This window comes from Paroedura picta, chromosome 2 (genome assembly GCF_049243985.1).
Source record: "Paroedura picta isolate Pp20150507F chromosome 2, Ppicta_v3.0, whole genome shotgun sequence".
Taxonomy (NCBI): Eukaryota; Metazoa; Chordata; class Lepidosauria; order Squamata; family Gekkonidae; genus Paroedura; species Paroedura picta.
This window is the reverse complement of record NC_135370.1, coordinates 78771883-78795468: the sequence shown is the minus strand read 5'-3', so window position 1 is coordinate 78795468 and position 23586 is coordinate 78771883. Positions and strand designations below refer to the sequence as shown.

Genomic DNA, 23586 nt, shown 5'->3' with positions numbered 1-23586 from the left:
CAAAAAGGAGCTCCTCCACCAGGCATTTGGCCGAGACCAGATGTAATCAATCAGCGACCAAGGGCCCCTGCTCCCCCCCTCAGAATCCCATCAATAAGCCCTGGACCTGTTTGTATTACCATATTGTTTACTGTTATACTGTGTTGTTATTTGGTTACAATTATTAGTTATCAGTTATACATGTTCTACAGACTGTTTTATGTATTGTTTTCTGTTATAATGTAAACCGCCCTGAGCCTCCGGGGAGGGCGGTATAGAAGTATGATAAATAAATAAATAAATAAATAAATAAATAAATAAATAAAATGCACTTCCCATCCCCCAGAAGAAGGGAGAGGGAGGTGGGTGCGAGGGTAGGATATTGGAGGCAGAGGTAGCGCTTCTTCGCCTCCACACATTTCTTTGGCTGGTGGCCTGCTGGTTGATCTCCCTTAGCTAGTACTAAATAGGTTGGGGAATCCACTTTAAAATGGAGGATGTAGCCTGCCGGTTACTGCCCAGATGTTGGCGACATCATGTGGAGTGCCCGGAATACAGTGTCTTTACAAAGTAAGTGTGATGCTAAATTTATGGTGTGCGGAAAGGCCCAGAGTGTTTCCCAAACTGGACTGTGCACACTTCAAACATGGCTTGACTATTTATTTTGCCTATCTGCTATTCAGATTTTAGGATGGGTGAGAGAAGGGAAAGTGTTGGCAGAGTTTCAATATGTACAGAGAGTAAAGCACTAGGCTGCTTAAATAATAAAATAGTTTTTATTCAGAAGAAAAACAACTTTGGAGAGAGAGAGAGAGAGAGAGAGAGAATCTGTTCTAGCTGTTATCTGCAGTCATTCTGTCTGTTCAACTGCTGTTCTGGAGGCAGGCAAGCAGAAAGTGTGTTCAAAAAGCAGGAAGCCTCCTGTTGTGCCAATCAGGACACTTGAGGAAATAATCTGAAAATCATCAGCATTTTCCTAACCTATATATGCTAAATATACATCTCTTCTGATACCCCCTGCAGGACACCCTTTATATTCAGCTCAGTTATGCATACTGGAAATCCAACAGAAAGTGTTCCCCAAGTGGACTTTTTGTTTAGCCTTGCTGTCAGCTTCACCATAGGAGCCTAAGAGGACATCAGCCATTACGGCACAGTTATCTTCCCAGGAGAAGATTTACAAGGAGTCTGGTGATCAAGGTTGCTAACTATTTTCATGGCTCTGCTGTTGAATTATTCCAAGAAAAGCTTCACAGGCTAAAATGGCAACATGCCAGGTTGCTGTTAAAGGCAAAGGAGCAGGACCAGTAAAAATGTTGGCAGTATTACTTGTGGTGCCCAAATTTAAATATGACGTTACTCGTTTTCAGCATGCTAATTACCTTTTATTCTGGAAATAGGGACTGCCTATTTCCAGGTCTAACAAATGGAAGATCATTTTGCTCAATCCCTTTGACCATATCATTCATCAGGCAGGAGTGCTGACTGGGTCACCCTGATTTACATTCTTAAGGTATTCATGCAGTATTGAAATTCAGCAAAGCTAGAATATAAAATAAGAAACAACGCTAAGTGAATCTCATGGGTGCTACATTTTGCATGCTGGGCTGCTCTATAGCTACTCTGTGTTGCTGCTTGACTGAGAATACAGCATGGTTGCTGGGCAAATTCTGTGTGGGTTAATTTCTACAGTGGCTGCTTTCTGGTTCAGAGGAGCCCTGAACAAACATTTGCTGGAGCTTCCAACCAGGATTCCTGCTTCTTCCCACTGTCAGAGCAGCTGGAAGGTTAAATTCCCAAATGGAATAATCAGCATCCTTCCACAAGACATCCAAAGCTGTTTACATCAGATGAAGCCTTGCCCACGTTTTCTATATTAAGCAGCCAGCCTCATACAGTATCCTTTAAAAAAAGAAGCAGCAGCAATTTTCATGTATGTGTCCTTCTACAAATCTTTAATCTCCTCTGAATAGCTGCTCCACCAGGTAAGGGTATTAAAACTGAACAGACACTTTCAGAATCTGTGGCCCAGACCACACTGCAGGAAGCAACATCTTGATGACACTCTGGTATGTGGGCAAAAACTCTATGATAAAATCTGTGTTTACCATAGAGTTTTGCCCAATTACCAGACCATTTCAGTGATGTTGCAGCATGATAATGTCACTTCCTGTGGGATGCCAGTGACATGAACTGAGTCTTTCAGTTTCTCTTTTTAAGCCCCCTCCATCTCCCACTGGCTGTCAGGAAGGACCTGGCAGCCCTAAACACCACCATGTTTAATGCTCACCCCAGAATCGGAATCACCCTTCCAGTCCTGCTGTCATCTCTGCTCAAAGCCACACATTCCCAGGGGCACATCCCCACCTTGCAACACAGCTGAGGCCAGTATCTAACCACAGCCCAAGGAATGCATATCCAGACCATGGAAATGGCATGCTACCTCTTGCTTTGGGCCTATCCCAACCTCTACTGACTAAAAATAAATAAATATTCATTTTATATGTATGTCTGTCTTCCACTTGACCAATCTCAGGGTGCTCACACAACCATCCCTGTGTGTGTGTGTGCACACCCTGTCACACTATCACAACCAGTCTAATATAAACCAACAGCCTGGGTGACTGGCAGCACATCAGCATCATGAGTACATGTAGGATACATTCTGATGAACTGATCTCAATGTGAATGTTACATTTGAAATTTGGACAGTGATTCTTGAATTAAAAAGTCAATATTATTTTGGAATCTGAAGGCATATTTTTATACCATATCTAGACGAGGACCTGACACTCCATTTGAGAGCACCAGCTCTGCAGACAGAACGTGCCACTGTCTTCAGGTTGAAAGGACCTGGGAAAGACCTTTCTCAACCCAAGTCCCTATCAAGAGGATAGCAGAGTAGGCCATTCTGAGGTACGTTGGGCTGAAGGTATGATTCGGTATAAGGCAACATGCTGCTGAATTATTTTTCTTTTTCCCTTTTTATTGCAGAGACATTTTTAGAAAACAAAATAAAGATATAAAAGCAATACAGAAATGAAATAGGGGCTGTATATCATAAGTATGTATATCAAGAAAATAATTATGTAATGCAGAGTATATGACATGAAGAACATTTCTCCCCAACATCCCCTTCATCATAATTTTCAAAACACTATCCATAAAATGCAATAATACTTCTATTGGGATACATTTATAATCAACATTACAAATTTAAATTTCCATAGCTAATCTGTTTTGCATCTATATTATTGCTTTCATCTTTACTAGAAGAATGGTTTTTATGCCCTGTTTTTCACTACTCCTCTCTCCACAACAGATAGGTGGGGCTGAGATAGCTCTGAGAGAAACTGCTCTGTGAAAGCAGCTCTAACAGGACTGTGACTAGTCAAAGTCAGTCAGCTGACTGTATACGGAAGAGCAGCAGGGAATCAAACCCAGCTCTCCAGATCAGAAGTCACTACTATTAACTGCTATACCAAGCAGTAGTGGTTACTGCATATTTGGCATTATATACTAGTGGGAAATCCTGCTTAAAAATGGGTGGGGCTGTGAAGGCCCCCCTTAGCCTCCAGGTGGCCTGGAGGCTGGTGAGAGTGGCATGACAGGCACACAGCATGCCCAGCTGGCCTTCCCTGCCCTCACTGGGCACCTGGGAGAGTGAAGAGAGCAACGTGGCACAGCATGCCTGATCAGCCTCCTGCTTCCTCCCCCAGCACTGAGGGCAGTGGTGAGAGTGGTGGGGGTGGTGCACAGTGTGCCCAGCCAGCATTCCCTGGTGGGGGTCAGGGAGAGCAGAGTAGCTGACACAGAGTGTGCCTTTTGCTCCCTCCCCCAGCATTAAGGAGGCCGGCAAGAGCAGTGAAGCCAATATGGCCTCACCTGGCTGTTCAGTGTTCCCCATCCTTCCACTGTGGCCAGGAGAGCATGGTAGCTGCAGCTTACCTCCTTGCCAGCAGTTCATTATTGTGGGAAGTGCTGGGAGGAGGAGGGCGGAGCAGGGAAGAACCTGTGATTGGCCTTCAGTGTGGCAGTTCATGCTCTCATGGTGAGGGACAATCAGAGGCATGTGTCATCAGGAAACAAAGAAAGGATTTTTTGTATAAAGATTATTAGATATTTTGACTACTTCTACCTACTTAATGCAGCTTTTCACAATACGTAATATATCAGAGTACTGTAAAAACATTGTACTATATTTCAGAGCTCTCTCAGCTCCACCTACTTCACAGAGTGTCTGTTGTGGGGAGAGGAAGGGAAGATGATTGTAAGCCGCTTTGAGACTCCTTCAGGTCTCTTCTTTTTAAATATATGCCTAACAATGCACATATACAGTTTTTAAACTGTTTCTCATTCTAAATTTGTCTTCTGGTAGCATAATAAATACTCCATCTCTCCTCAAATTTCAAAATGGATCTAGTTTTCAAATACATTGTCAATTTCACCATTACTGCATAGTTGACATTGACAAGTTTAGTTTTCCATTCTTCTAAACTTGGAGAGATGTCTGATTTCCATTTTGCTGCATAAATTATTCTTGCCGCTATCACCATGTATTCAAATATCTCTTCCAATACTTTTGGTATTCTTTAGCAATATTCCTAACAGCATATTCTTAGCTTCCATAGGGAATTTAAATGTTAAGCTATTCTGTATTTTTCCATGTATTTTCTTCCAATATTTGTTTTGTTTTTTTACAGATCCACCACATATATTAAAAGGTTCACTCTCTATCTTGACATTTCCAACATTTTCCTTTATACTTTTTATCTATTTCCTCAATATCTTTTGGACTAGTGTATCATCTGAAAAACATTTTATACTAATTTTCTCTCACCATCATAATATTTGACTGGCTTAATCTTAACATTTGAATGGCTGTGAACTTAATTTCGTTTTCCCATGTTCATTCCCATTGGTGCATAGATATTTGGCTCTCTAAAAATTTTCATCCATGTAATCATGCATTTTTTCAGTTGTTCTTCTGTTTCAAATTGAAGTGATAATTTGTGTATCCATCATAAGTGATCTTTTTTTTTGTAATCATGTGTTCAAACTCAGTCATCTCTCTTAGAGCTTCACCTTTTGTGTTGATGATCTGTAATCTTGAAAAGGATTGGTAATCTAGTAGCCAATTAATAGTTAAGTTTTAGGTGACAATCTGCATTTGCTGAGGAACACTTTTAACTCTCTTGTGCACTTGTTTAATGTTTAGAGAGCTTTATTAATTACCCTGATGCTGAATCATTATTTTATCTTACATATTGTAACTTTGTGTGAAAGCATTTGGATTTGGACTGTTTTACACCTTTTTATGCTGCTATTCTGATTCTCACTGTTTTATAGGTTTACTCATTGCGAGATATTGTATTTGTGTTTTTATTTTAATTTTAACACTACTTCTATTTTTGAAGAATGTGGCTAACAAGTCTCCTACATAAAATCTGCCTCAATCAGTATATCTGTGCCATTTACAATTTAAATGTACATGTACATATCCCAAAATGTTTTTACCTTCCCCAAATCAGTAACCGTGGGGAGCAGAAACAATTTTTAACATTGCAACAAAGTATCCAACAGTTAATTTGAATTGAGCCAGATCTCCATAACAAAATTATGTGTATCCCATCACTCCCCTCACCCCGCAAAAGTACAATGCAACTTAATGAAAAATTAAAATCCATTAAATTAAGAATTCCTTCATCTCTAATATCTTGCCAGGACTTGATTTTCCCCTGAGTGTTTACCATATATTAAAATACCACTTTTATTTCTTGTATTATTATGAGAAGTTTCTATTGGGGGCATAAGTGTGAATTTGGATATTTGAATCATATTCTCAAAAGTACATCTCTAATTATAAGACTCCTTTATTGTGTTTAAATCATTTTGGTTAATTTCTTTATCTATAAATAATTGTGTAAACCTTATTCTAGGTCTGCCGATTCTTTGTCTTGGATTTTTAATCCAGTTCACAAATCCAACCAAAACTGCCCTTAATAATATAATTTTATATTTGGAACTACTAACCCTCCTCTCTTTTTCTCATCTTGAAGTATTTAAAAAATTATTCTTGGTTTCTTGCCATACAAAATAAATTTATTTATCTGTCTTTGCCACTCTGTCAATATTCTGTCTTCTATAAGTATAGGTAGTATTTAGAATAAAATAAAAATGATTTTGGCAATACATTCATTTTGATTGCTGAAAATCTACCCAGCCATGAGATTTTTAATTATCATTTTTGTCTTCCTGTTAATTTTATATCCTGAATGGGATCCAAATTCTTCAATATGTCTCATTAATTACAGTAATGATTTTTGTGGATCTAAAACTGTTAAAAACCATGTCATTTGCTTAACTTTACATTTTAAATTCTATGTCATCCACTTTTGTCCCATTAATCCTTGTGTCTGATCTAATCTTTTTTAGCTAAAATATCTTTTGTTAAGATAAATAATAAAAGTGTCAGTGGACAACCTTGGAATATTCCTTTTTTGATCAAAATTGTTCCTGTTAGTTTTCCATTTATTAAAATCTTTGCTTGCTTGAGTATATATTACATTCAGTTCCAGAATTCGGAGCCACGGTCCATATTCTGAAGGATATTCAGTAGAAAAGACCATGTTAGGTTATCAAGTGCTTTCTCTGCATCCAAAAATAAAATTGTTCTTTTCTTTTTTCTTATTCACAAATTCAATTGCATCTATTATAAATCATAATTTTTCATGTACCTCTTTGGTACAAAGCCTGTTTGATCATCAAGTATTAAATTTGTATATACATTTTCTGACTGTCTGCCATTATTGTGGTGAAGATTTTGTAATCCAACTTTGGTAATATGAGGGCCTGCCTGGTGTGGTAGTTAAGAAAGGCAGCCTCTAATCTGGAGAACCAGGTTTGATTCCCCACTCTTTCACATGCAGCCAGCTAGGTGATCTTGGGCCAGTCACAATTCTCTCAGAGCTCTCAGCTTCACCTACTTCACAGAGTGTCTGTTGTTGGAGAAGGAAGAGTAGTAATTGTAAGTTATTTGAGACTCTTTTGAGTAGGAAAAAGTGGGAAACAAAAAAACAGCTTTTCTTTTCTTATATCAAACATTGCATATATGACATTAAAGGTACTGTCTTTCCTTGTTTTAGCTCATTATTTTAACTTGATGTTGAATTCTTGTCCAAGTGTAGTAACTGTAGATATGTTGATTATCCCTCATTATTTTATATGGTCACTGAGCTCCCAATAGACATATGGAAAGTAAATAATATAATGTTTCAAAATTCTATGAATCTGCAGCTGGGCTGCAATTAAGAGGTCCATATGATACTGAGATGGTTCTCTATGGCCCAAGGTGTTCAGGAGTGAGAAGAGATCCTACAGAAGATGGTAACAGCCCACAGAGAATATTCAAAATGTGGAAGTGTATTTGTTTAAGAGAAATGCTTTATTTTCTTTTTTAAAAACAACGAATGAAAAGCAAGATCCATCAAGCAGATCAAATCAGCCAATATCTAAATTTGTCCTTGGGAGGACCAAGTAAAAAATTAACAGCTCTGAAAAGTGGATCTTTGCAAGGTATCCCTAGATCACAGCCAGCCATTTGATAATCAGTAGAAAATATTTCCATGAAAACATGCTCTGAAGAAATATTGACCAACATCCTTGGAAGTCGGTGGAATGGATTCCTATCCAGCCATTCCCAGTTTCTTAACAACAATGATAAAATCTCTGAAAATACCAGTTACTACTTACACAATATGCAGCAAAAAATCCCCCAAACCAAACCCACTATTCTGTTGACCAAAGATATAGTCTACCACAAAGTTTTCTTTTATAAACCCCTTGGAATGGAATGAACAAGAGCAAGACCATTACTTATGCAACACTCGTTCATTTCAATGGTACTTGCACAGGAGAATCTTCCAGAGGACTGTGTCTGGAGTCTACAATCCTTCATTAGGCACACACAATTTGTATTTAGTTCAGTAGGACTTCAAGCACATGAACCAGGTCAGGATTGCAACCTACTTCCTACTTGCAGGAGAAATGTGTTTTGCTTAGACAGTTACTTCCTACTAAACCAATAGGGATTGCATGACTATAGCAGCAGAGATGGGACTTGTGACTCATTCATGGACCTACATGGTCAAATGCTAGATGCCCACCATGGAAGCCAGTTAATATAAAAAGTTACTCAAAGTTTTCCAGGGTTCACGAAGAAATGAATCCCTAATGAAAAGAGAGTGATACATAACTGTTACGTTAGCTCACTCATAGCTGCCAGCTATACCATCACAAAAAGGTTGTGATTTGATCCCTTTGGGGAATAAACCTGCAGAAAAATCCCTGGGCTTGAGTTGCCACCTTGGGCCTCTGTTTTTCAGAGTAACAAATTGGGATATAAAATATTTTGAATGAATAAATTGTTAGTCGTTACTTGCATATATGTACAATGATTAGAAATACATGTAGTAGGCAATGTCCAAAGATCCAGCATTGCTGATAACTTAATAAGACCAACCAGCTTTGATTTGCTTTTCAAATTATTTATCAGGTGCAGTTTTTCACACAGAACCCATGGTCCCATATGGAAGCCCAAGAGGGACAATGGTAGAAATGGTTGTCCCATTTACCAGTTACTCAGAATGAGTTCGATACAGAGTTCCATAAAGAGTTTTTATCAGCCATCAGCATTTGTTCAAGTTCAATAAGGTGCCTTTATCTACCAGCTCTAATACTGGGCACCAGCCCATTCAAATAAAGATCTCAAAGAAGTTTTGCTTTTGTTAGTAGCTGGGTCAGCACTGGAGCCAGCCAGAGGCAGAAACTATCCAATAATGACTTAGCCATGCTTCCATGTGCTTTTGCTCTTCTGGTTTCCCAACTACTTTGTGACCACCCCCAACACTGTACCTTGACAGTCTTCAAGCACATGTGTAACATCTCAAGAAACCATTTGCCATATCCACTGCAAGCTCCATACTCGACCTATGCAAAGAAGAGTCTGTGTATTATCTCCTAGTCCAAGGTGGAGTATATCAAGCCACGAGTTTCTTGACCTCAGCCTAAGACTGAGTCTGGAGAAAGACAAGAGACAGTCCCTTTGGCCTTACTGGCCTGGCGGCTAGGCAGTACTTGAAGGAAATCCATCATGCAGGAAAAGGGCCAGCTTTTTCATTTACCTCGTAAGAGGTGTAATTTCTTCATCATTGTCATCCTTGAGTCTTCTATACAGTCTCTACTTTTAAATCATAACTTACATCATTGGAATTTGGTGGATAATTTGCAGATGACTCGATGGAAGGGATTTCAGCATCTGTCCTGATAGTGTTTGGTTCAATCAATATGGCCTGAAAAGCAAAAGGGGGAAAGGCTTACTTGTATTCCCATAGTCTTCCACATCCCTAACTGTGGAATTATCATATTCTATATCCCCATCCCAAGCAAAGCCATCTTCTTAATCTAAAATAACCCTCCTCATATGTCCAGTTTGCACTCAACCCTAATTTAGCCTTGCAGATTATTACATACATGCTTATCATGCACTTAAACCAGAATACAGCAAAAGCAAACACGGTCACCAAACTAGAAGGATGTAATTACAGTGATGCAACTAGCATCCTGGTGAGAATCATAATCACCTCATTGGAGTCAGAACGGGTTGCCCGGCACCAAAAATAGGCAGTGGCAGATGCGATGCAAAATTCCAGGATTGTGAATGTCAGCAACACAATGGCAATCCTGTTGCCCGTCTACTCCACAAAGAAAGCATACAAGAATATTACACGACATTCAACAAATTGAAATAGATCTTCTCTCCCTGGCTGCCTAGATTTATACATATTTTTTCCTCTGAGAAATGTATGCATGAAAAAAAAAATTTCAGGATGTAAACCACATGCCAGCAGAGCCTGCCTTTTTATAATGGCACAATTCAGCCCTGATGAAAATCAACTTTGTGTGGGTGTTGAGCTGCTAACAGCAGATGATGCTGTGATTCTGAATGTTCTTCCTGGACTGGATTGTTTTATTTGAGCAAACAGCCTTTTTAGTATTTAATGTGCCAGCTCTGTGAGATTGCAAGTATGAGTAAGAAAGAGAGGGAGGAGACTGTATGTTGCTCCCAGCACAATCAGTCCCCAGCCTCAGGAGGAACCTTTCATGATTTGTAATGGAATGCTTCCATGGTGCTAATCACCTTGCTATCCCTGTCAACTAGAATTTGAAACCATAAGGTAAAGTTGTGTTAATAAACTCTAGATTATTGAGAAAGGGCTAGTTGCTGGCATTTACTGTGATTAATATCAGTGGAGTAAGGTGGGCAGGAAAAGGCCTGGTGGAAATAATGCTGGAGAAGGAGCCTAGGGGAGGAGACATAGCATCACGTGACCTCCTCCCAGTCTTGTAACTATGATGAATAGATGGGGAACACCACCAGCCCTTAAGGGTATCTTCCTCCACAGAGGATTTCACATCACCAACCTGGAAGTTAGGCAAGTTTTACAAGAAGAAAGTAGTACCAGATAGCATAGGGGGGATTAGTGCAACCATTGCTTTTTAAACTTCACCACCCATGTTGGTCCAGCAAGGTTTCCATGGGACTTACTGCTTCAGGCATCAGGGCCCAAGCCATAGTTTCTCTAGGCTCATTACAAATCTGAAATAGGTCACAAATACTCATAATACTATCCTGTACGTACAATCTCAAAGTCTGTTTTATTTCTGAAATTTAGGATTTCCAGGCATAACTTGGCAACTAAGCAGGAGACCCAGGAGGGGGGGGGGGCTATCTGCCTGGACTTCAATATCAAGGAAGGAGTCATTCCTACAGGAACATAAGTTGTTGGGGATAAGGTTGTCAGGAACCCATGCAAGGGTAGCTTTCTCATAGTTCTGGTGTCCCTTTCCCCAACTTTATGCCATTTTTGCAGGCCTTCCAGAGAAAGATTAAGATATTCTTGGACAGGTAGGACCATTAGGAAACCCCAGGTGATCACTTAGTATGTCACATTTGGAGGGAGCACCATAAATGAGAGATGAACCACTTCTTTCCCATTGCCTTTCTTCTGAATGCCAAAAGGAAGCCACCGCCCACCCACCATCTTTCAATTCCTTCTCTTAGCCCTGTCAAGTGCCAGCTATTTCCACCATCACTACTCAATGGCCAAACTAGGAGAGTAGAGCAAGGCAGAGATCTGGGTCAACACTGCCAGGGTCAACACTGGGTCTCTGGGTCAACACTGCCAGGCAAAATATAGGGGCCATTGTTGAATATGTCTTAACTTCATTCAGAGGAACAGACACTGATGTCAGTTTGTTCTGATAAAATTATAGTTTCCAGAAATTCCTAGAGTGACATAACGTCACTTTGGGTGATGACATCACTTTGAGTGACATAACATATTGCATGTGATAACTATTTTTAGAATTTCAATACCACCACCACCACTAGAAGCAGTGGCAGCAGGAAGCATGAGTTGCTGGCAAAACATCTTCCACCAGAATCAAGAGACTCGGCAACCCTGCTGACTCCACCTGTAGCTGCTGGAGATGCCCGAGGGAAGCAGCCATGGAACAAAAAAAAACATTAAGGTGAGTAAGGGCCACAGCAGCATCAGCAGCATCCTGTCTGCTCCTGACTCACCTCAGACTCTGTACTTCTCCTCCTCCTTCTCCCAGCTCTCCTCACCCCCTTCGCCAGCCATACTGAGCAGCAGTGCCTCAATATCACTTCAGGTGGAGTCCTCAGGACCCCAGTGGATGAGACAGCCTTCCCACCAGAGAAATCAGCCCCCCCCCAAGAAAAATGGCAGCCCTGTCAGGGAATCTATGCATGCCTAGCAGATGGAGGATGGACAATCTAGCTGCACCCCCCATGGTTCCACTGAAAGGTAGGATGGACTGCTAGAGCAACAGCATGGCTGCACAGTAACCCTCCATAGCTGGCTGGGTGTGCCTGCAGAGCAATCCTGGGTAGGCAGTAGTGGTGAGAATAGTTGCTGCTTGCTCCAGCTGGCTTGCCTGGCAATTAAGTTCCTCCTGTGCTTGTCTCATTTGTGTCCCACTGGGGCCTGGGTGTGGCTCAACCCTCCACCCCCCACCCTCCCTGGTGGCATGCCCGCCTGTGGTAGCACAGCAAAGCAGTGCAGCTGGAGTCCCTGCGCCATCTACCACCTCCTCTGGGACTGCTGAGTGGGGCTGAGGAAGATCCATGCTCCCACAGGAGACCCTGTATGTTGCCTGAAATGCCAAAGCGGAAGAAAGTCAGAATATAAATATAAGTCATACGTACATTCTGCGATCCAGCAGCCATGCATCCCTGCAACCCTCCCAAAGCTGCCCCAGACCCATCACCTGTATCTTCCCTGACAAATGGAGCGTTGACTCTCAGAAGCTTTTATTTTCCCAATCTTGTTAGTCTTTAAGGTGCTACTGAACACAAATCTAGCTCTTCTACTGCAGACCAGTATGGCTACCCATGGATCTAGCTGTTGCTAGCTAATTCACTGGTACTGGTGAGGGAGGGGGGTGGGGAGGGGTGGACAAGTCCCATCACCCAACAGGTCGGGTGACCATGGTGATTCCAGACAGCCATACTACAGTGGTGGCTGTCGTTGCCTCCTTTTTATCCTATTTTGAAGTATGTTTCTAAATACAACACAATTAAGAAGCAGACCACAGGGCAGGATAAAATAGGACTCCTTTCTTGTGACAATCATGGGAACAGGGCAGCACAGAAAAGTTGCCTAAAAAAGGATAAGCACTTGGATCTGCAACCCTTCCCCCAGGCCCCCATCCAGACACATTTTAAGTGACTTGCGATTGCTATAGAAGTATTTGTCCAGCACTTGCTTCTGATAAAAAGAGAGAGATAAAGACTGCACCAATCTCCCTGAGCTTGTTGCTAGTTCCAAAGGGTTATTTCTGATGACAAGGCAGTTGATAAAGCGTAGAAACCTACCATGACCAAGGAATAGTGATGGCTATCTTCAGAGTAAAATGGTCCATTTATGCTCAGATCTACTATAAAAGTCAATATTCCAAGTAACGCAAAGATGGCACTGATGATATTCATGGCTTGGGAGCCCTTCACCTGAAAAACATAAATACTGAATGCAGTCTCCTACTGGGAGGTGGGTAGTGTGGAATGGTTAGGGTGCTAGCTATTGCCCAACTGCAAAGGCATTCTTCATATCTCTTCTTCTTCACCATCTGTGGTTTTCAGGAAGCTCTCTGTGCCTCAAATCAAATGTCAAGAGTTAATCATGACACTTTTCTGTTTTGCTTTCCTTGAGTACAACTAATAGGACTGGTTACATTCAAGCTTCAGGTCTCCCAATATAGCTGCATCCTGCAGCAAACCGCCAATTGCCGCCCAAGCTCAGTAGGCCAGCAGGAGTAATCATGATTCATTAACTGAAATAATTTTTTTAATTGCCATTGTGGTGACCTTGTAATGTCATTTCTGGGCCAAACCCAGAAGTGACATCACACCACTCTAGGATTTAGCAGAAATTTAGTTGTACTTTAGAACAATATGATGTCACTTCCAGATCTGGCCCAGAAACAATGTCTCTCAGTTGGTTGGCAAGCAAAGTTAGATTTCTGTAGACCAAAAATATCATTTCAGGAACTGAGATGTTATGCTTTGGATTTCAGATAACCAAAACATTTAAACAGAGAAAAAGTAAAATGTAACTGTGCACATAGTGCAAATATTAAAAATATAATATATAATTTAATAATACAGTTGTGAGTACTAAAATATCATTCATATAAATACAGGTTAAAGGGTCCATAATGTCTCCATAGACAAAAATAATACCAAATGCATTTTGTCAAATAAGCTTTTCTCAGTGGTATAAAATGATATGTTAGCACTATGTGCACAGTTATATTTTACTTTCTTTTTCTTTGTTGGTTACCTTTTTGGTTACCTTTCTCATGCAGAGTTGTATTTTTCTCCCCTTTCTTGGTTATACTCATGCTTTAGAATTAATGCAGAATCTCTACTGATAGTAGGGATTTGGGTCAGGAGAACGGAACTTCTCCTCCCCCCACCCCCCACTCTACTAGGGCAGGATTCATCGAAGACCAGCATCAGGGCAGTAGGGATTTGGGTCAGGAGAACGGGACTTCCCCTCTTCCTTCTTCCCCTGAAAATTCCCCCCCTGCTGCTCAAGTAGGGCAGGAGACATCCAAGACCAATATCAGGGCAGTATTAGAGGCATGACATGGGACAAGGGAATTGGCATAAGCCATTCCTCATTTCCAGAAATGTTCACTCCACAGATTCTGGCCCATCATTTCATGGCCATCACTGATCAAATTCATTAAAGGAGTTTTGATATATTCTCCAAAACCAACATTATCTATAGACAGTAGTAAAATAGGTCTGTATACAATGGGCAAAAATGCCCTATTGTAACACCCACAGCTCTGTGAAAACACTATTGTCCATCTAGCCCTTTTTATTGATCAGGTTTATATCCTGCTCCCTCTACCTCCAAAGGGACTGTGATAACCCAAGCCTACAAAAATAATGAGCCCACCCCCCTCTTGTCCTTCCAAGCAATGAGTTCATTGGGTTCCATAGAGGTATGAAATCTTACCCAGGCTACTGTTTTCTGCATTCCTCCTGTAACAAGTGGAGACTGAAAAACCTTCAGAAATATTGCTGCCACATCCCATATGTGTCTATTGTTTGATGTCTTTCCCATTGCAATTAGTGGGAATGAATCCCAGGTTACGTGTGCTGACCTAAAGCTTAGTATTTATAATTGCCAGGTGGGCTAAGATGCTCTTGGCAGTGGAGGCCAGAAACAGGAAATGCTTGCCTTATTCCCATATATTAAAAAAGAATTGCAAGGAGGAGAGTGACTACTCCAAAAGTCAGTACAAAAATAATAGCATAACACCTGGCATCCAATTATTGCTTTATAGTAACTAAATCCTGAGTAGAACAGGAAATTGCAGCAAAAGAAGAGGAAGTGATGCTACAACGTACAGATTGTATTGTTTGGGTGTCTGATCAGTATGAACAGAGGGTTTTCTTCACACTCAACTTACTCCTTGTTTTCTTGGGAGCTGATTCACAAACATTAGAATCAAATTGAGCATGGTCGTTCCAAATGTCTGCCCTCATTGTGCTCCACAGCTGTGGAGTCAGTTTATTTATTCTGTGTGTCCCTTAAATATTGAGGCTGTTCAAAGGAATGTACTGTCATCAGTAGTGGTGCCACATCACCCCTCCCCCTTTTTAAAGATGGCTATATCACTAGAGTGTTATAACAATAGGCTTAGAAGCGTCTCTAAATTCCCAGCTTTCAGTTTTTAAAAGTAAGTCTAGCTCCTTCTCTCACATTTTCCTTTATAACTCCATGAGGGAAAGATCTAGAGAATTATTTTTTTAATGAAAGCTGGTAATTCAGAGAATTTCCTAAGGCTATTGTTATAGTGTTTCAGTGTTATATAAATATTTTAGTGCCATTTAACAAAAGAAAAAGAAATCACTCTTCTTCAGAGATTTTGTGTGTTTTGACCATGGCAGTCCAATCATCAGGCAGTGGGTTGGAGGTGTGTGGGAGTGGGCAGTAGAAAGGAAATGGACAGAAGCATTACACACAAAGAAAAAGCCAAATCAAAATTAGCTTAAAGAGAAAAATTGGTCTCAAAAGAACCAGGAAAATACAGTGGGCTGGGGGAAACAACCCCAAAAGAAAATAAAAAGCTCATAGGTTCATGCAGAAATCAGGGGGTGAACTGAAGCAGTATGGGCCCAGAATTGATGGGGGGAAATGTGATATAGCCCTAGATTTGGCATATGAACTGGAGCATCAGCAATTTAAAACAGAACATTAATGCTGCTTAACACCTGCATTTCCACAATGGGGCTAATTTTTAAGAGATGGCACCATTCAACTAATGGTTTGGATAAGGTTACCCCTCCCAAAGAGAAGAAGAGAAACAGGCATGTCTGGATATGTGAAGAAATAACTGTTGGTGAGGAACAGAGAAGCAGACACCCACGTTTTCTGGGAATCCAAACTGCTTCTTTGCCTCCTCTGGGAATCTGGAGTGCCTCTTTGCCTTCTACATATGTCAACAAAGTATTACAGAAACACCAGAAGATTCTAGCTCTTTCTCTTCCAAAGGGAATTCACTTAGGATTGCTGGCCCCAGAATCCATTCAGGAGAGCAGGGAGCACAGAATATTTTCCATCCTCTGATCTAACCAAATGGTCTGCACATAATGGTTTGCACATAATATAACTTCATGTCGTTCCCGGCCCTAGGGAAGCACACCTGGCCTCGACCAGGGCTAGGGCCTTTTCAGTCCTGGCCCCAACCTGGTGGAATGAGCTCCCGGGAGAGCTGCGGGCCCTGTGGGATCTTTCAACGTTCCGCAGGGCCTGCAAAATGGAGCTCTTCCGCCAGGTTTATGGTTGAGGCCGGGGCTGATAATATAGATCTAGCCCCCCCCCCCCCCCCCCGATTTGGGACCTGAAGTAAATATCATCAGGACCTCCTCTCCACCCACCAGTAGTGGGAGGGGGGGAAGTTGAGTTGCCGATCTCCGCCATGCTGGTAATGTTGGTAATGTTAGTGTTATCTTTTAATGGGGTTTTAATGGGGATTTTAGGATGATGTAACCTGCCACGAGCCGTAAGGGAGTGGCGGGAAATAATAATAATAATAATAATAATGATGATGATGATGATGTAACTGTGGAAAATGCACCAATTCACAAGTACACAATTAGGATTAAAGTAAATTTACCAGTGGATATAAAGCCCATTGCATATGAAATAAACCCATCACTGTGTTCACTTAAAAACCGTCTCCTGTTTCATAATTATCAGCAAGAATACCACTTGAACCTTCTGCTCAAGAGCAACTGCAGTGTCAGGTTTCCTTAGACTAGGTTAGAAGATCTGGATTCAAATCCAATATTTGCTGATTATCCTCGGGTCAGTCACATGAGACTGACAGCCCAAGCAACCTCTCAGGGTTATTGAAGGATAAAATGAGGACCACCTGTGCTGACCTGAATGCCTTGGAGGAAACTTGGTGTAATATATACTAGCTAAGAAAACCTTGTCAGTCCTATTGCCCAATATATTCATTGTTTAGCTGTACTATTTAAGATGATTACGAGCCCTCTCCTTCTAGCATCTGTATATTCAGAGTAAGGGAATAATGGTTCACACGCATTTTGGCCTAGTTATTTATTTGTAGAGTAACTTAGAATATAGGATGAGTATATAGAAACAACTGGACACAACCTACAGCTATTCCTGGGCTGTATCATTTCAGCCTTTAGGGCATAGATTGCTTGAATGTTCATTTCCTGGGGGACAAAAATCCTTGAAGTGGGCAGGGGGTACACAACCCTGCATTTCCCACTTGTACTCTGAAGCAACATTGCCTAGAAACAGCCTTCGGGGAGGGCGGTATATAAATGTAATAAATAAATAAATATATCACATGTTTTTCTTCTTTTGAAGATTTATCTGTATTGGCTGATTCTATAGAAGCCTATTTAATAGTTGTACCTACAATAGGCAGTATGGTATTATGGATAGACTATTGGATTTGGACTGTAGAGGCCCGAGTTCAAATCCCTAGTCATTCATGGACTCATTGGGTAACTTTTGGTCAATGACTGTTTTTCAACATTCCACGCTTTGGGGTGATGGTAAAACGTGTGTTGTCCCCTCCTGTACCTGAATGACCTCTTCCTGACACCCTTAGAGTAAAGGTGGGATACAAATGTGTTAAATAAGTGTCCCTCTGCATAAAGTATGACTTCCCCTTCTAAGGCTGTATGAAACCCCAGTGGAATTCCATGCAATAAGGTCATGTGCTTTATGAAAACCAATTAGGTCCCAACTCTTGTTGAAATGATTCTGTGTGTTCACGCACTACCAGAAACCTTCGAGCTGAGTTGAACAGTTAAACAACAGTAACAAAAGAGAAAAGAACATCAGGCTGACTCACTGCACATTCAGTAGGGCTCTTCTCAGCACCAATGGAGAGGCATCCAGAGACAATGTACTGTTTGGGAGGAAGGAAACAATGAGTGGTTGACATTGCTACCAATAATCTACCTTCCCACCATCACAGGACCCACCTCCCACAACTTGTGGCAGAAATGAAGAAGAAGATTGGTGTCAGTCTTGGTCATTCTTGTTATTCCCAACATAACTACTGAGAGACACGTAGAGAGGCCATACTTCTTTACAACTTACAGCAAGGTACCCTGGCATTTGATCAGAACATCAGCCTTTCTATGGGACAGTAAACCCGGTGTTCTTATATTTTATTTGTTCTTAACATCCCAATCTTCTCCTTCAATCTTTGGGGGTTCATAACCAACACTAAAAAGGTTTCTGCACTTTCCCTTGGTGAGAAGTAGCTATGAGGCAGAAGCTTAAAATGCAGGATGTATGGCAGTTGATACCTCTGCCCTGTCTCGGCTGGAGCTGCATGAAATCCTGGAGCAGGATTGTTCAAGTGATGAGTCTGAGCCATGATATAGATCCTGGGGCTTAGAGTCACAGAACAGCACAGAGTTGTAGTTGATGTGGTTGTTAGGGAAGAGCCAAAACTGGTTTTGTGAGTCAGTGTCCAATTTCCAGCAATTTTTAATGCATTGAGGACAAGTTTGCAATGTTTCATTGTTATTCTTCTTCATTCCTTCTTCCTTGTCTCATGGTCCTTGGTCTCATTTACTCACAGTGACATTTGACTGATTGGCTGTCATGACTCATGTAATTTTGATCAGTGCTAACACAATAGACTCTCAAAATGTGATTCTTTGATATATAGTGAGACAGCATGGTTCAGAGGTTAAGAGCACAGGACTCTGTCCTGGAGAACTGGGTTTAATTCTTCACTCCCCACATGCTGGGTGACCTTGGGCTAGTCACAGTTCTCTCAGAACTCTCTCAGTTCCACCTAATCTCACAAGGTGCCAGTTGTAAACTGCTTTGAAATGCCTCATAAATAGATACATTTGTCACAACCAACAATTAGATTTTTAAAAGGCATGGAACAAATAAGTTCAAGGATAACAAGGGCAGAAATATACCAATACACAATGAGATTATTCCCTGCCCCCAAAATACTTTATCTGGCTATGCTAATTGATTAAAAAATATTTGGTATAGCCCTAGTTCGGAATGACAAATGTGCATGAAGGAGAAGAGTTGGTTGTTATACCCTGCTTTTCACTACCCAAAGGACTCTCAAGGTGTCTTACAATTGCCTTCCCTCCTCTCTCCACAACAGACTCCTGCGAGATAGGTGAGGCTGGGAAAGCTCTGAGAGAACTGTGACTGGCCCTAGGTCACACAGCTGGCTATTTGTGGAGGACGACTGGGAAATCAAACCCGGCTCACCAGATTAGAGGCCACCACTCTTAACCACTACAGCACAGAAGGTGGCTGTGCAGACACAGCCTAAAGAAACTTTTATATGTGAAAGTTAAATCACCTTTGAACTGTTTCCTTATTGTTTACATGAATGCATGGTCATGGTTAATGAAGCACAGCAAGCAGAAGTGAAGCATTTGTAATGCCATTGTGCACTCTGTCCAGTGAAGATTTCATATTCACAGCACAAACCATTTTAAGTAAGATCTACTTTAAACCTTGCATGTGAAAATGTGAGACAATATAGAAAGCAAAAATCAGGCTAGATAGTAAGAGTGCAAGGGAGAACAGGCTAAAGGGTGGCAGATGGAGAAATGAGGATGTGCCCATAGAGAGCAACATGCAAATAAGGAAAAGAAGTTGATGAAACTGCTAAAAAAAAGACAACCACAGGTTGAAAGTAGGAGTGTGCACAGACACTGCAGAATTCCTTTCCACACATCCTTAAACAGCATTTACTATTTGTGATTGCTCTAAACCTAGTTCAGGATGCATCGAGTTTTGGAGCTGAGATACTTGCATGATCTGTTCCAGAAAATTTGTAGATCCCAATCCATATTCAGAACTCAACTTTTCAATTTAAAAATGTGAACACTTGCAGAAAGATGTCAATATTTTTCTCTGCAGGTGGTCTGTGCACACTGTGGTCTTTTGTCCTGGCCATTGTCCCCACATCCACAAACCTCTCCCCAAAGGAGCATATGGTTCTTGGTTTCTCTTTTAAAATCCTGTATTATTGTCACTGCATCCACACAGGGTTTTTTACCCCTGCAGGCACCTTAGTGACAGCTTCAGGCTGTTATTTTGAGAAGAATCTTAATTTGGCTTCACACACTCAGAATGGAACGCCCTTGCCATCTCTCCTCAAAGTTTTATTTTCCCCCCCCCTCTTTATTGCATGACATTCAATATGGGCAGGGTGCACCTAAGTACAGTTCTACAAATTCAGAAAATTAATAAGGAATACCCTAAGCCTACAATTTCAGGAGGAGAAGGATCCAAAAAACAGGCAATCAGTGACGAAGCAGCAAGAGACATAAGTGGAATAGAAATAAAATGTGACTAGTGCACTTTGGATAGCACAGCTTCAAACGTTTAAACAATTGTTCTTTCCTCTACCCCCCAAAATTATAAAAGGCCTACCTAGACATCATGGTGGACCCATGGCTGCCACCCACCTGCTTAGCTCTCATGCAGCACCCCAGAAATGTTCAGCAAATGAAACTATGACACCTCATTGTGTTTAGCATTCCTGCTACTACCACTCCACTTAACTAGTGGTGTTGCTTGCAGAAATAGAGAACATTGAGCAGATGACCACGTAGCATATTTCTTTTAGTAGATGTTACCAGGGAAACACAGGAAAGGGATATGTGGGAGAGAGCAGCTACACTTTGTGGGTCATAATCATGCTATTTTCAGACATTTTTAAGCACGTACAATGAACTTACAATGAATACTGGAAAAACATGTTAATGGTTGTCATTGTTGTGCCTATGGCCATTCTGAAGCATTGAGCTCAGAGCAAAGACTGCAACCCTGAACTCTTGTTAGGGATACACTTGTTCCCGAGGTCTAAGCAGCCAGCAGATGGCTTATGGACCTATCATGGACTTCCATTAAGGACCAATTGCTTGTCCTGGCAAGAGTCTCAAACACATATATAAGTTCCCCTGTTTTGCTTGTCTGAGTCCAGTGCTTTCTGGTTCTAGTAAAATGTTGGTTGTTTGGAGCTACAGAGTCCATGTCTTCACTGAAACCATGGATATAATACTGGCAATGAAGCCGGGATCTCTATGCTAGGCAGGCAACCCTGGCTAGCAACTGAGATCACTGTCATGCCCTACCTTCCAAGGAGGGACTGCTGAAATTGCTTTGGTGCCCTGCCTTCCAAGGAGGGCCTTTCCAATACCACTGACATTCCCTACTTGCATGAAGGGACTCAGTGCAAGTTGAAATCATGGCCACTGGGGCCACATTGAGGAATCCAATCCTGAGTTTTCCGTAAAATAGGAATCGTATGCCACCCACCTCAGCTGTTTCCTGGCTGCAAACAGAACCGTGGAAGCAAACCTGAAGAGGAACACACTACTCAGTGTCTGCAAGGCATCTACCTTTGAGCTTGCCCAAGACCCGATGGCACCAAACAAGATAGAAGAGGCAACATATGACGACATCATCGACACGCTCAAAAAGCACTTTGCTTCACAACTGGCTGAAATCACTCAAAGGCATGCCTTTTACAAATGAGACCAAGGTGAGACTGAGTCTGTGAGACTGAGTCTGTGGTGGCTTACGTCACTGCTCTGCATCAGGCTACCCAATGCTGTAACTTCCCAGATCTAGAGGGAATGCTGAGAGACTAACTCATATCTGGCCTCAAATATGAGCAAACACAACAGCATCTCATTGCGAGGAGAGAGCTTGCATTCCACATGGCATTGGAAGAGGCCTTGGCAGCAGAAACAGCCACTAGGAACACACAAGAGATCCACTGGGCTAGGAGCCCACTAGCCAGGCCAAAAGCCACTCCAGAATCAGTCCACTTGGAGGATATTGGAGAAGACATGGAGTGCATGCATCTCACCTCTTCTGCATGTTCCAGCTCACTGCACCAAGAATGGAATCCCTGTACCAGCTGTGGGTGAAATCATCAAAGTGGCCAGCCAGCACCACCTTCACAAATTCATCCCTGAGTGTGTTTGTGTGTGTGTGTGTGTGGGGGGGGGGAATAATTAGAACTCCTGCTGTATCATGACACATGAATGCCAGCTCAGTTAACTCACCAGTGGCCCAGCTGTTGGCCCAAGATATCCACTTCCTGTTACCAAAGAAAATCTAGATCACCATCCATATCCAAGGGGCACCGTGTGAAATGGCTCAGCATTCTCCCTAATCTCCCAAGAGACTCTCAAACAACTGTGTCCCAATAGGGGGGCCCATTGCTGAGCTCTTAAACTTCTCCTGTGGATTTCCAAAGGAAAAAGATGCTGGTCCCAGACCTCGGGAGCATCAGGGTGAAATACAAGCAGTTCTCTGGCATCCTGAAGCTGGTTGTGGTTGACAGCCACCGCACCACTCTCCTGGGCCTCAACTGGATCGAACCATTTGGCATAAACATCAGAATCCAGCATATCCATGGCAATATTGTCAATGAGGTACGCATGGACTTTGCAGCTGTCTTTGACAAGTCCTTTGGATGCTACACTGGCCTGCCACTGTTATGGATGGAGGCCAATCACATCCCCATCACACTCAAACAAAAAATTGATGCTGAACAGGGCCATCTCATCAAACGAGGAGTACTCAGACCAGTTCCTCACACAAGATGGGAGACCCTGATTGTCACACACACCCTCCTTAAACCCAACAGGGATGTCTGAATCTGCGCTAGCTACAAGTTCACACTCAACAAGGCCTTGCAACAATATGTTTATCCAATGCTGTGATAAGTCATCTCCTTGCATCGCTCGCCAGTGCTAAAGTCTTTGTTTGACCTCACTCAGGCCTACTAGTAGCTGTCAGTTGATAATGCAGCCACTGACACACAGAACATCCTCATGCACAGAGGGGCATTCTGGGACTCCAAGCTTCTGATGTAGCCCTCCAGTCAGCTAAGGATCAGATGTTCTCCCACGTCCTCAACTGGGTGCAGAGGGGGTGACCCGATGGGTATTACAAAACATCTGGCGTATTTAAGTGTATTTAAGAAGAGTATCAGGAGAGGAGTTCTGCTGGGTCAACCAGTTAATAAAGTCTCAATCCTTGTGCACTGGACACAGACTTATACTGTGTTTCTACTTCAGTGCTCCTGACCTTGGCAAGCAGTAGTCTGAAGGATGAGTCCTGACTCTCAAAGAGCCCAGTAGGCAAGGAAGCCTGAGGCCAAAACAGTTTGGATCTGTATCATCTTCTCATTTTTATCAATATAAGGCAATTGCAAGAAAATCCACAAAGCCCCCAGTGTGATTAGCTGACTAAACATGTTATTTCAAAATGAAGTCAATGTGGTATAGTGATTATATTATTCTAGAAGCTCAGAGACCCAAATTTAAATCTCCACTCTGCCATGAAATTTTCTGGGTAATTTTCTCTATCTAACCTACTGCAAAGTGTAACATAGAGGCAAGGAATATTATGTATGTTTCTCTGATCTCCTTAAAAGAAGGGT

The 23586-nt window shown here is 41.8% G+C and overlaps 1 protein-coding gene across 4 annotated transcripts in view; it reads right to left on the bottom strand.

The window, feature by feature from the left end:
• Positions 1-2949: 2949 nt before the first annotated feature.
• The window catches only part of LOC143829737 (membrane-spanning 4-domains subfamily A member 12-like), a 32443-nt gene continuing 11806 nt past the window's right edge, over positions 2950-23586 (bottom strand). For 3 of the 4 annotated variants that reach the window (XR_013228224.1, XR_013228222.1, XR_013228223.1), the window contains 4 exons: positions 17980-18036; positions 12941-13072; positions 9621-12219; positions 9291-9329 (listed from right to left, as the gene is read on the bottom strand). Coding sequence is in view for 1 of the 4 variants with exons in the window: in XM_077321086.1 (XP_077177201.1) it covers positions 9207-9329; positions 9621-9731; positions 12941-13072; positions 17980-18036 (423 nt within the window). In the remaining 3 variants the exon portion in view is untranslated. Of the gene's footprint in view, positions 9330-9620; positions 12220-12940; positions 13073-17979; positions 18037-23586 lie in introns of all 4 variants that reach the window. The other variant, XM_077321086.1, reaches the window with a different exon arrangement.